We start from the raw sequence: 11,683 nt of genomic DNA, 5'->3' as shown, positions 1-11,683 counted from the left end.
TTTAACACGGGGAGGAGAGTAATTCTCTATTATCATTACAAAAAAAAAAAAAAAAAAAAAAAACGCATCATCCCGTAATGGCAACTCTGCACGCACCTACAACGTATGCAACGTGTGGAAGTACAACCTCGCGAGAATCGAAAATTGAGAGTAGAAAATTGAGGATAGAAAATCATCTCCGTTTCATTCCGCTTCGCAAAATCTTTTACTCCTTAAATGACAAGTGACTCACCAATGCGTTCATGCTTGCGCTCGTTTCTGCATTTATTTTGAAGTTCTCCTCGCACATTTTGGCGTACTGGCAAACATCCTACAAAGAAAAAGAAGCGGAGGTGGTAGGTCCCCACGAGGTACATGTGTTCACTGCATTCACGTGAATTAAATGTTGGGGGGGAGAACAACGTGCAGGGGTACCACCTGCCCAGGCGGAAAGGACATAAGAAGTGCGCCCAGTGATTGGCTAGGAAGAAAAAAAAAAAAAACTGTACCAAATGAATTTGCCTTCGTATTTTTTCCTCATACGGGGTGTCCCCATCCTGAAAAGGTTCATTTAAATTAAGAGAGTGGGAAGTCGAAGAATAAATGGACGGCAGTGATCAGAGACGACGTTTGTGCCTGCGATTACATCCTCCCACTCGCGAAGGTCAGGTGGGAGAGAAGGTACAGACAATCGCCCCTGCCCTTTTGTACGTCCATACACGGGGGTGCAATGCACCATATCGGTCGTCTAACTTTTAAGGGGTCCTCCAAATTCAGCTTCATGATGCGCTTGTTCTGCTCGTCAATTTTGACATTAATGAGGTTCTTTATCTGATACGTGGAGAGTACGGGTGGGTGAAACGGTGACAAGGGTAAAGAAGTGATGACGTAGCACACTAGGGGAGAGCATATCAAATTTTAGCTCCCTCCACAAGGCAGTTGTCTCCTCTGCCTCTCCTCCGCAGTAGGTACCTCTTCTAGATAGTAGCCGTTTATCCGATCGATGATTCTTGATATGATATCCTCGATAATCTCCTGTAAGGGGGTGGAGACGTATAATCATGTGATGGGTTTTGTCCTGTGGGGTGGGGATCTCCATGAAGAATGGTCTCCTTTACGTATTGCTCAGCTTACCTGCGCTATAACTTCTTCGTAATACGTTTTAAAAGAAATAAGCGGGAGGAGGACCTTATCCACCTGCTCGCTAGGCTTCTCAGGGATCTATCAGAGATAAAGGGGGTGAGCAGTAGAAGCGAGGTAGCGAGGTAACGAGGAATAGGACACACATTCGTGAGGGATCGCTTGGGGGAGTCAACGCTACGATTGCCGCGGTGAGTAGCAATCAAATTACTCTACGCGCAAGGGGTGAGCCCCCTCGGTGGTGGTAGTAGTAGTAGTAGTAGTGGTAGTAGTAGTAGTAGTGGTAGTAGCACTAGTAGCAGCAGTAGTAGCACTAGTAGCAGCAGTGCGCTTGTGTGGAGGCCACCCGGAGGAGGAACTTACCCGCTTGTTGGTCATTTTGTAGATGACCAGGAGGGAGTGCAAGTAAACCAAAAAGCTGGAACATATATGAAACATCTTATCGATGAAAAAATTCTGAAAGGCCTTCTCTGTATTTAAGACAATCTCAGATAGGGTCCTAAGAAACCCTACAATACAGTTTACATGGTTTTTTTATTTTTTTTTTTTTTTTTTTTTTGCACATTTGTAAATGGACTTTCATTTGTTTTTTTTTTTCCTTGAGGGTGTTTCTGTTTGCTCTCCCCAGTTCGTGCAGCTCGGTGTCACTCCCCTGGGTGGTGGAACTATCGCTTTTAATTTTGACCTTCCCAAGGTGGTGAGAGTCCCCATTTTGGTCCTTCCCTTCACTGGTAATATCCCCCCCGTTGTTATAGTTGCGAGAAATGTGGCCTTCCCTATGTGGGTGTTCATCAACCTTTTGCTTATTCTCCTGACCAGCATCAGCATGCTGTTCATGGGTTGCTTTGTTCTTCATCTGGGTGGCTAGCTCGATATCCCTGGTGAGGGGGGACAAACCACTTTCGACGCTGAGCCAAGAGTTCCACTTTCCAAACGGGGTTCCCATCTCCTGCATGACGATTTCCTTGATGCTTTCATCGCAGCTGGAGGATGAGGAAGAGGACGCGTGGTCGATCTCCCCAAATGAGTCGTCCCTACCGCTGTCCTCACCGTTGTCCTCACCGCTGTCCTTACCGCCGTCCTTACCGTTGCCCTCTCCATCAGAGTACACACCTGCGCAGTCGGACAGTATCTTTGTGAACATCCACGTGGGGATATCACCCATGGTGCTGGTCGCACGTTTGGGAAGCGCAGAGTGGGTCTCCTCCTCTCGCGCTCCGTCCATCGCGCAAGCTCCCCCTTCAACCACCGCTCCTGGTGAGTTCACCTCTTTCACTTCTACCCTCGCGCTTCCTCCCAGTTTTCCCCTTTTCAAAAGCGCTCGCGCGCCTCTCCCCACTTGAAATATCCTCCGTAGGGCCATCAAGTCGGACAGGACGAACCCCACGCTGTTGTAGCTGAGCGTCGGGCTCCAATTGAATTGCGTTCTGTCCGTGCCAAAAATTTTGGCGTTCCGATTTTCTCGCAGGAAAAGCAAAAAGGCTTCCACATTGTCTATGTAATTTTTAAAGTGCTTAAAAATGAAGGCCAGATAATTCGGAAGAGAACTTGGAATGTAATACTTGCTGGTAAACAGAATTTTAAAAATTTTAATCAAATTGATCGTTTCCTTTAGCCAATAAAACTTGTCATCAAATATATATTTTTTATCAAACAGTATGACATTTTTGCAATTTTCATTTATCTTATTTTCCAGCACATTGAGGATGTACTGTGCGTATGCTTCCCTTTCGAAATTTTTTAAAAAATTATGAACATGTTCAGAAATTATGTACTGTTCATACTTTATTTCGTTGAGAAAGCTAGCTGTTTTGGTGTAATTTTCGATGAAGTTGTCGCAGTAGGTGAGGAGAAAAATTTCCTGGAACTTCCCCTTGATGATTTGCAGCAGGCTTTGCACAATTCCCTTGGCGCAGAACAGCGCGCCGGGGTCTACTTCGTCCACGCACCTGTTTATCTGCGCGACGCGTTCGTCCTCCAGCAGGTGCCTTCTCGCGTGTGTGAGGAAGGCGTCGTAGGACTCGAACGGGAGGTGTGCCTGCGGGGGGGAGCGTGGAAGTGTGAAGAATGCCGCGGTGAGGAGCGCCTCGGTGAGGAGTGCCCACTGCGGGGAGCACCTCTCCCTACTGCCTGAGTCTGATCCTGCGAGCACACCTACCAGGCTGTCCACAAAGATCTCGCGAAACAAATCAGTGAAGGAGTCCATCTGATTGAGCAAGTAAGAAGCAGTTACAACACCATGCAGGCACTGGTCCAAAATGAAGTTGCCACTAGCGTCGCTACTGCAGCGCACAGGGAGAGCATCCTTCATCACTCTGAGAAACACATAAGACAGCCGATACAGGTGCGAACAAATATCAGTCATAATCGTTTTTAAACATTCGTTCATCTGTTTAATCGAATTATTTTTAGCTGAATTAATAACGTCTTCGCTACATTCCGATGCACTCCCATATTTATCCAGGAGGTTATTCCAAGCACGTAATGAGCTAGCTATTTTGCACATACTTTTGTAATTATTATATAACAGGGCCTTTATCTCCCATATCGATTTGGCAACAATGACAATTTTTTCGATCACATAAAAGAACATGTTAAAACTGTTAATGCTAACATGTTCGATAAGAAAATGTTTTGCTTTCTCCGAGTTAAAGTCCTTTCTGTGTAACTCATTGTACATACTGACTAGCGACAAAAATTGTTTGTTTTGATTTAAAATTTTTATTTTTTTTTGTAACTTAATTAATAGCTGTTCCACGTGTACGTTATTCTTCAACACATTTTTTAAAAACGATATATTTATTTTGTCTTCCAGGAGTTGATAATTATTTGTATGGATTTGAAGGACTTCTCTCAGCAGGACGTGAATAAACGTCTTTGATAATTCTACTTCTTTCTTCAAGGGGGGCATCATTTTTTCCATAAGATTTAAGTTCGAGGGGAGACACATAAACTCCTGTTTGTTTTTTTTTAAAATTTTGATGATGTCACTGTGAATTATATTTTTGATATATTCGAGGTCATTTTTTATTTCGATTATATTTTTTTTCTTGTTGGCTTCCACTACGTAGGCCATTGAGTCGTTTATAATTTTGGCAACGTCTTCGCTGCTCAGTTGTTTGACCCTTCCTCCACCGCCGTCATTTTCGTCTCTTGCGCGCTGCATCGTGTAAGCAGTACCCGTCTAGGGGAGAAAGCATACAGATTCATCACTCTCTTCACCAGACCAGTCACAGGTACAGGGGGAGCTATGTATTTTTTCCACGTGTGCTGACAGGAGGAGGCTCTCCCAGCAGGTGCTACATTTGTGTATGTGCCCGGTTGGGTTCCCACCACATTGTCGCCTCCCCGCTTTTCCGTGGCGCTATCTTATCTCTTCACCACTTCACCACTTCACCGCTTCACCACTTCACCACTTCACCATTTCATCATTTTGCTATTTTTTATTTTTATTTTGCTTCGTTTCACTTTATTTTGCTTAATTATTATTTTTTTCTTGCACTGGTCAGGCAAAAAACGGCCCGCTTCCCATGCACAACGCGCCCTTGGGGGATACCTTGCGTGCCATCGGCAAGGGAGTTTTAATTTTACCAAGAGGTGGTCAGCTGAGCTGTTGCCCCTGCGCACCCGAGGGCGGAGCGAAGGAAAAAAAGGAAAAAAAGGAAAAAAAAATAAATAAAATAAAATAAAGCGAAACAAAGCGAAATAAAGCCAAATGACGCGACATAAAGCTAAATGGCGCGAAATAAAGCTAAATGGCGCGAAACAAAGTAAGGTGGAAATCCACAGCACAGGTGTGCCTACCTCGCGCAATCACAACGATTGCGTGCGTTTCTCCCCAACAAGCACCGTTCTTTCACGCCGCACAATTCGGAGGGCGATCCGCCGGGGATGATGCCCCTAACCCAGTGTGCTCCCCTCCCCACGATAGGCACCTCACACATGCTGGGATGGTAAACAAAGAAAAAAAATCACCCCCTGCTGTGTGACTTCCCGCCACTCCAACTACAACAACTACAACAACTCCAACTTTGTATTTTTTAAATCCCCCACGTGGGCCGCTTATGTGTGGACGTAAAAAGTAACAATAGGGGGCACACCACTACTCTGTTTACTATCGGGGGAACCCTATGCGCGTGGGGAAGACGGAGTAGAATCAACGGAACAATATAACATCGCTTTGCAGCGGCGTGCCTACGCGCGGTGCGTTTCCGGTTATGTCACCTGCACACAGGTAGGTTGTACACGAGAGGGTTGGTCTCGTATGAATTAAAAAAAAAAAAAAAAAGGGGGAAAGGCGGGGGCTAAAAGGGCCAGTTGCATAAGAATTAAAAATGGGCGCGCTACTGGGCACATTAAAATGGGGGTGTTATATGCACACGTTTATCGAGACGTAACTGAATGGCTAAAACGAAGACAAAGTGCAGCTACCGTGCTTCCACCCCGTTTGGGAGAGTCCCCCTGTCTGCGTCTTCCCACCCGTTCCTGACTCGTTCGTCTCGCACGGCGCTCCCATCAGACAAGCAGCTGCAGCCCGCGGGGGGCACTTCTGCGGGGTGGTGGTGGCACGTGGTCCCGTCATTTCTCCTCATCACACGGAATGGGTACGCGCGTGCTGGTGCAGTGAAAGCGTGGCGAAGGTGTGGCGGTGCGGGCTCGTCCGACAGGGACACCGCTGGAAAAGCGGCTACACTACAGCGCAGGGAAAACCGCTACACTACCCCGCTGGCAAAACCGCTACACTACGCTACACCACGCTACGCTACACCACACTACGCTACACTACTCCGCGACGCGGTGCGACCCGACTAGGTGAAATAATTGAGTGTGCTCTTCTTCTTGGAGAGGACGGAAGTGATCCCCTCGACGAAGTCCTCGTGGTCGATCTCCGTGGCGCCCCGCCTAAGGGCAATCATCCCTGCCTCCACACAAACAGCCTTGAGTTGGGCCCCATTAAAGTCGTCAGTGGATCGAGCCAACTCCTCAAAATTGACATCCTTGTGGACGTTCATTTTTCGAGAATGAATTTGCAAAATTCTTGCTCTTGATTCTTCATTAGGGTGAGGTAGTTCGATTTTTCTGTCTAGTCTACCGGATCGAAGTAGAGCGGGATCTAGCGTGTCCGGTCTATTCGTCGCAGCAATAACTTTAACAGTATCATCCGTGCTGAAGCCGTCTAGCTGGTTTAGTAACTCAAGCATGGTTCTTTGGACCTCCCTATCACCAGACAGTTCACTATCGAATCGTTTGGTTCCTATTGCATCTAACTCATCGATGAAAATAATGGCAGGTGCCTTTTCCTTAGCTAAGTTAAACGCATCTCTCACCATTTTGGCTCCATCACCAATAAACATCTGAACAAGCTGTGGACCAGCTAGCTTTAAAAAAGTGGCATTAGTTTGTGAAGCACAAGCTCTAGCTAGTAATGTCTTCCCTGTACCTGGAGGACCATGCATCAAAACTCCTTTAGGTGGCTTGATCCCAATTTTTTCAAACTTCTCCTTATGTAGCATAGGTAACACAATTGCTTCCACCAAGTCCTCTATCTGTTTATCTAACCCTCCAATATCTGAATAATCTTCAGATGGTTTTTCTATAACTTCCATAGCTTTTACTCTATTGTCATATTCGGGAGGTAGTTTATCTATAATGAGATAGCTGTCCTTGTTCACTCCTACCAGATCTCCTGGTTTTAATTCTGATGCTTCTATCAAACCAGGAACAGGTAAGAAAATAGTTTGCCTGGTTGATGTTTTTATAACCATACATTTTCCTCTCTTTTCATCATCTATGTCTCTAAAACCTTCATCGTTATTTCCTTTTGAATTATTCACATATAGATCATATTCATCTTTGGGTTCATTTGATTCATCCTCATCATCATCCAGATCTAGCGATTCTACTACATTTGCAACCAAGTACGGGAGCATCTTATTTAGATGTATTTTTTCCACATTGTCCTTTATCTTTTCTTGTAGACTCTTGTACTCATTCTTCAATCTCGTGTGCTCATTTTTTAATATTTTAATTTCCGTGTCGATCAAGCTGATCCTCGTTCTGATTTCGCTATTCGTGAGCTTCTCGATTTCCTCCACGTTTACGTCATTGTTGGGGAAGATATTCTCCACGTTCATTTTGGGGTGAGCGGTGAGCGGTGAGCAGTAAGCGGTGGGCGGTGAGTAGTAAGCGGTGAGCGGCAGGTGGGAAGTGGTACGGGGGTACGCGGCACGGGGGAAGTTCAGCTGGAGTGCAAAGCCGTTACCGCTGAGGGTGGCCGCGGCCGAAAAACCAAATTTCCAAACGGGCGCTTTCCTACTAAACGTATTTGCCCTGTATGTGACACCTCAGAGCGCACACCTTTCTCGATCGTGAAGAGCTGCCCTGACGTGATGCCGCAGCAGCCGGGGCATAGTACAACAAATCTGTATAGTTTTGGTTTCTCTCTACAGAGGGCTCCCTTCTCGCAAGAGCGCTGCGTAGGAATGCTGCTTTTTCCTCTCAGGTTGGGTGCTACCCCTCCTGATGCGACGGGAAAAAAAGATCAAAGTACTCAAGGCAGTGATAAACAAAGCTGTTCCCCCTTTTCCCAAGTGGGACGAGTTGTATTCGCTTCTTAACAAAAAAGGAAACACTACTACTGTACATTTACCAAGTCACATCGCGTCGTGTCACCCTATGTGCTACCTCTCTCTTCGTCGTTAGGCCCTCCAAAAAAAAAAAAAAAGAAGCATGACGAGGAGGAAGCAAAAGAGGATAGGGAGGAAAGAAAAAAAAATAAAAAAAAAAAAAAAAAAAAACTCCAAAATATACACTTTTGGAGGAGGCAACAATTCATTCGAAATGGTTTTTACGCATAGTGTGGCCGGTTTTTTTTTTTTTTTTTATTTTATTTTTTTGTGAGGCAAATCTGTATGCATGCCAAACCTGGGCAATTTTCTGCATTGCGCCAAGCACACCCACCCAGTTCGCACGGAAGTGTGCCCACTGTGAAAAAAAAAAAGGTGCATATATGCATCTCCATACGGTTGCTCATATGCATCTCCATACGGTTGCTCATATGCATCTCCATACGATTAATCATATACATCTCCACGCGATTGCTAATGTGCATCTCCACACTATTGCCCATATGCATCCCCATGTGCAAACCCTTTTCTGCTTCTCCCCCCGCGAGAGAGGTGCTCCTCTCCTTCAGTTTGGTCGAAGCGATTTTTGCAATTGCCCCCGCGACCTGCCCCCCGTTTGTGCGTGCACTTTTTTGATTTTCCCTTTTTCCCTTTTTCCTTTTTTCCTTTTTTCCTTTTTTTCCCTTTTTTCTCCTTCTCTTAACCTTTCAGTGCGTCTGTTCGGCGGGGCTACTCCCTGGGCAGCCTTAAGCGACGGGAACAACCGCAAGCGAGCCAGCGTTCCGCCCTTCGGCCATTCTGCCCTTTGCAAAAATGAAAAAATGCAAAAACGTTTACAATCGTAGGGGAATTTTTTTTTTTTTTCAAAGTTCGTAATTCGTGTCTTTAAAAAGTTTAACCGCATTATCATTTAATTAAAAAAAAAAAAAAATCCACATGCATACACATGCGTTTCTACACAGAGGGGACACACTCACAACAGAGTTTGTTCTCGGCAACGGTTCGATTTATTCTTTCTCATTCCTCTTTCGTGACGGACATGCACAGGTGCCATGCGTTTCGGCACACGCCGGTGGGGGGATACTGGGCCTTCACACCGTCCCTCGGATCTGTGTTTGCCGATCTGTCCTCCGTTCTGCATCCTTTCACCTGCGACGGTCGACTCATCTGCTTGGCACACCACGTGTGCACTCTTCCTTCAAATCTGTAAAGTAGGACAAAGGGGAATAAGCGCCCTATTTGTATACTTCGCTACAGGGGGCAGCACGAAGGGGTGGAAAACAAAACACATAGGCAAAGAGGGAGGGAACAACCCCTTCCCTCCACATACACAGCGGTGTTGTTATGAAAAATAAATATTTAACTGCATTCCTCCCAATTAATGAAGTACGGCACACTGCTTTTATTTTTCGACCGCTGCGTGGGTACTCCCTCGTAACTGATGAAGTAACTTCTTAGCACATTCCCCCCACACAGTCCACACTCCACACACACACTTCATGTAACACACACTTCATACACACACACACCGCCCTTTTTTACGACACCCCGCGGAGACAAAACACTCGTTGGGGTCTCCTCCCTTTCGTGTCAGACATCTAAGTGAAGGCTACGTGAAAATTTCATCGAGTCGTTCTTATTCAACAGAACTCTCAACTGCGAACATTTGAGAAAGCTTTGTCATCATTCACAAAAAGGGAGGGGTGGGCGGCTCGAATAGAAAAAGGTACATATATATGTATATACATACACATATGTGTCGGGGGAGGGAACCATACAACGACTGACCGCACACGCAAGCATGAACAGCATCGCCATGCGAGGTACAGTCCACGTACTGTCCCCTCTCCTCCTTCTCTACACACTCGCCGCAATTTCGTTTGGTAAAAAAAAAAAAAAAAAAGCAAAATCGCACTTTCCGCGTCAGACATCTAAGTGAAGGCTACGTGAATAATTCATCGAGTTATTCTGATTGTACTAAACTCTCAACTGCGAACATATGAGAAAAATTTGTCATCACTCGCGAAAAGGTGCGTCTTCTGTAGGTGCGGTCTGGGGTGGGTGGGCGCAGTGGCTCGCACGCTCCATTCCGCTATTCGTTTGATAAAGGGGTGTAAACGGTGTACACACAATGGCACGTGCGCTCGCACAATCGCACGAACGCTCGCACAATCGCAGAAGCGGCACGCACTTCGGCTCTGGGGTCAGACATCTAAGTGAAGGCTACGTGAAAAATTCATCGAGTCGTTTTGATTCAACTCAACTCTCAACTGCGAACATGAGAAACGTTTGTCATCATCCGGCAGAGCAGCGGCGTTTCCATGTCTCAGGTGTGTGCGTTTGCGCTTGTTTTGTGTGTGTGCTTTTGTTCATGTTTATGTTTTCCTTTGTGTGTGCGTTTGTGTGTGTGTGGGTGGGGGGGGTGAGGTGTGTTTCTCGAGCCGAGGTACACCTGCCTTCCGTGTTAGGAAGCCCACTAAACAGAGTATCCTCAAAGGGGGGAGAGGGACGGATTAACTCCTCCCCCGGAAAATAACACCAAAGGAATGTCACCCCACTGGGCCTCTCTCATTTGTGAACCCTAAACGCTTGATACACTTTCACGCGGGTCTACTCTCTTCCCCCTCACCGTTTCACCCTATCTGAGCATACTCCTCTCCCCTCCGAGTAGGCTAATCGGTATAGTACCCTGTGGGTGGTACCAACACTTATGCACACGAAACTGATGAAAAACGCTACGCGCGAAGTCGCACTGTGCATGTTAACATTACCTTTGAGGTTCTTCCGATGAGTCTACACAGCTACTGTCTCGCCTGACCCAACTAGTCGAACATTCCAAATCCCATGAAGCCGTCCTCCTCCTCTTCTTCCTCCTCCTCCTGCTCTTCCTCCTCCTTCTTCGGAGTATCTGCCTTGGCCGCAGCCGCAGGTGCAGCAGCAGCGTAAGCCTCCGGATTCTCAACCATATCTTTGATTTTCTTCATGAGGGGGAATGTATAATCTGTGTCAATTACCAACGCAACGATGTTCTTAAATGCTTCAACAAAAACATGAGGATAGGATGCCTCTGTTATCACACCTATCGATCTAGACAACGCTGCAATGTTGGCGACACCCTTTCCGAACTTAGCCAAAATATCTTCATCTGTTATATCCAGCACCTTGGCATCGTAAATAACACCATCATCATACACAGTTCTAACATCCACACCGTAGGAAAAAGGCTTCATGTTAAATTTTTGCAAAAGAGTAGCCGATGATGCTGTGACCTTTTCCCCTTGCTTAATCAGATGCACATGTTCTTGAATTTCAATTTGCCCCTTCACAATTTTGGTGGATATTCCAAGCGATTGAAAGAAGGACGTATGAGATGGATCCATCCCTGTTGGTCCTGGTGGGATGAAAACATCGATGGGGGCTATAACACCTAACCTTGCTGGTGCAGGGGATTTGTTTTGTAATATTATGTTCCTCACTTCGGTTAAATCATCTTTGCAAAAGACAAAACCCATATTCAATTTTACCAAAGGTAGCAACTTCTCTATCTGAGGAACAGCTTGTAAATTCTTCTTCAATGCTGTTCGTATTCTCGTGTTTTTTCCCATTAATATTGTAGCTTTTCCTCTTAAACTCTGACGTACACTAGCCATCTGATTGGATCCTACATTGTCCACATGTACGATTAAAATTTTCGTATACTGTTGAATCAGTGAACTCAGCTTCTCAATGTATATTTGTTTCTTCTGTGCTTTGGATAACTTCGCCATTTTGCTCTACTCGATAGGATCAAAAAAATAATAAAACGTCCGTTGCGGAAAATAAAGTAGATATATATGTATTGAAATGCTCGACTGTCCTTTTGTTTTTTTTATGGAGACTGGCAGTACAATCAATGTCTGACAATCAGTTTAACCTGAACGGGGGTAACCCCCAAAAAA

The 11,683-nt window shown here is 45.6% G+C and overlaps 3 protein-coding genes across 3 annotated transcripts; all 3 read right to left on the bottom strand.

Annotated features, from left to right (window-relative positions):
• Positions 1–1,632: 1,632 nt before the first annotated feature.
• Positions 1,633–3,325, bottom strand: PCYB_093650 (hypothetical protein; the record flags this gene model as incomplete). Its single annotated transcript, XM_004222479.1, has 1 exon — positions 1,633–3,325. A coding segment is annotated over one exon (1,693 nt), but the record flags the coding sequence as incomplete, so codon positions are not given.
• Positions 3,326–5,927: 2,602 nt separating this feature from the next.
• On the bottom strand, positions 5,928–7,253 carry PCYB_093640 (26S protease subunit regulatory subunit 6a; the record flags this gene model as incomplete). The annotated part of the gene is made up of 1 exon (XM_004222478.1): positions 5,928–7,253. The coding sequence occupies one exon, from the start codon at positions 7,251–7,253 to the stop codon at positions 5,928–5,930; it is 1,326 nt and encodes a 441-aa protein (XP_004222526.1).
• A 3,324-nt stretch (positions 7,254–10,577) lies between these two features.
• Positions 10,578–11,512, bottom strand: PCYB_093630 (60S acidic ribosomal protein P0; the record flags this gene model as incomplete). Its single annotated transcript, XM_004222477.1, has 1 exon — positions 10,578–11,512. A coding segment is annotated over one exon (935 nt), but the record flags the coding sequence as incomplete, so codon positions are not given.
• Positions 11,513–11,683: the final 171 nt, after the last annotated feature.

Source organism: Plasmodium cynomolgi, chromosome 9 (assembly GCF_000321355.1).
Source record: "Plasmodium cynomolgi strain B DNA, chromosome 9, whole genome shotgun sequence".
Lineage (NCBI taxonomy): Eukaryota > Apicomplexa > Aconoidasida > Haemosporida > Plasmodiidae > Plasmodium > Plasmodium cynomolgi.
Note: the sequence above shows the minus strand (reverse complement) of the source record. Positions and strands in the feature narration are given on the sequence as shown.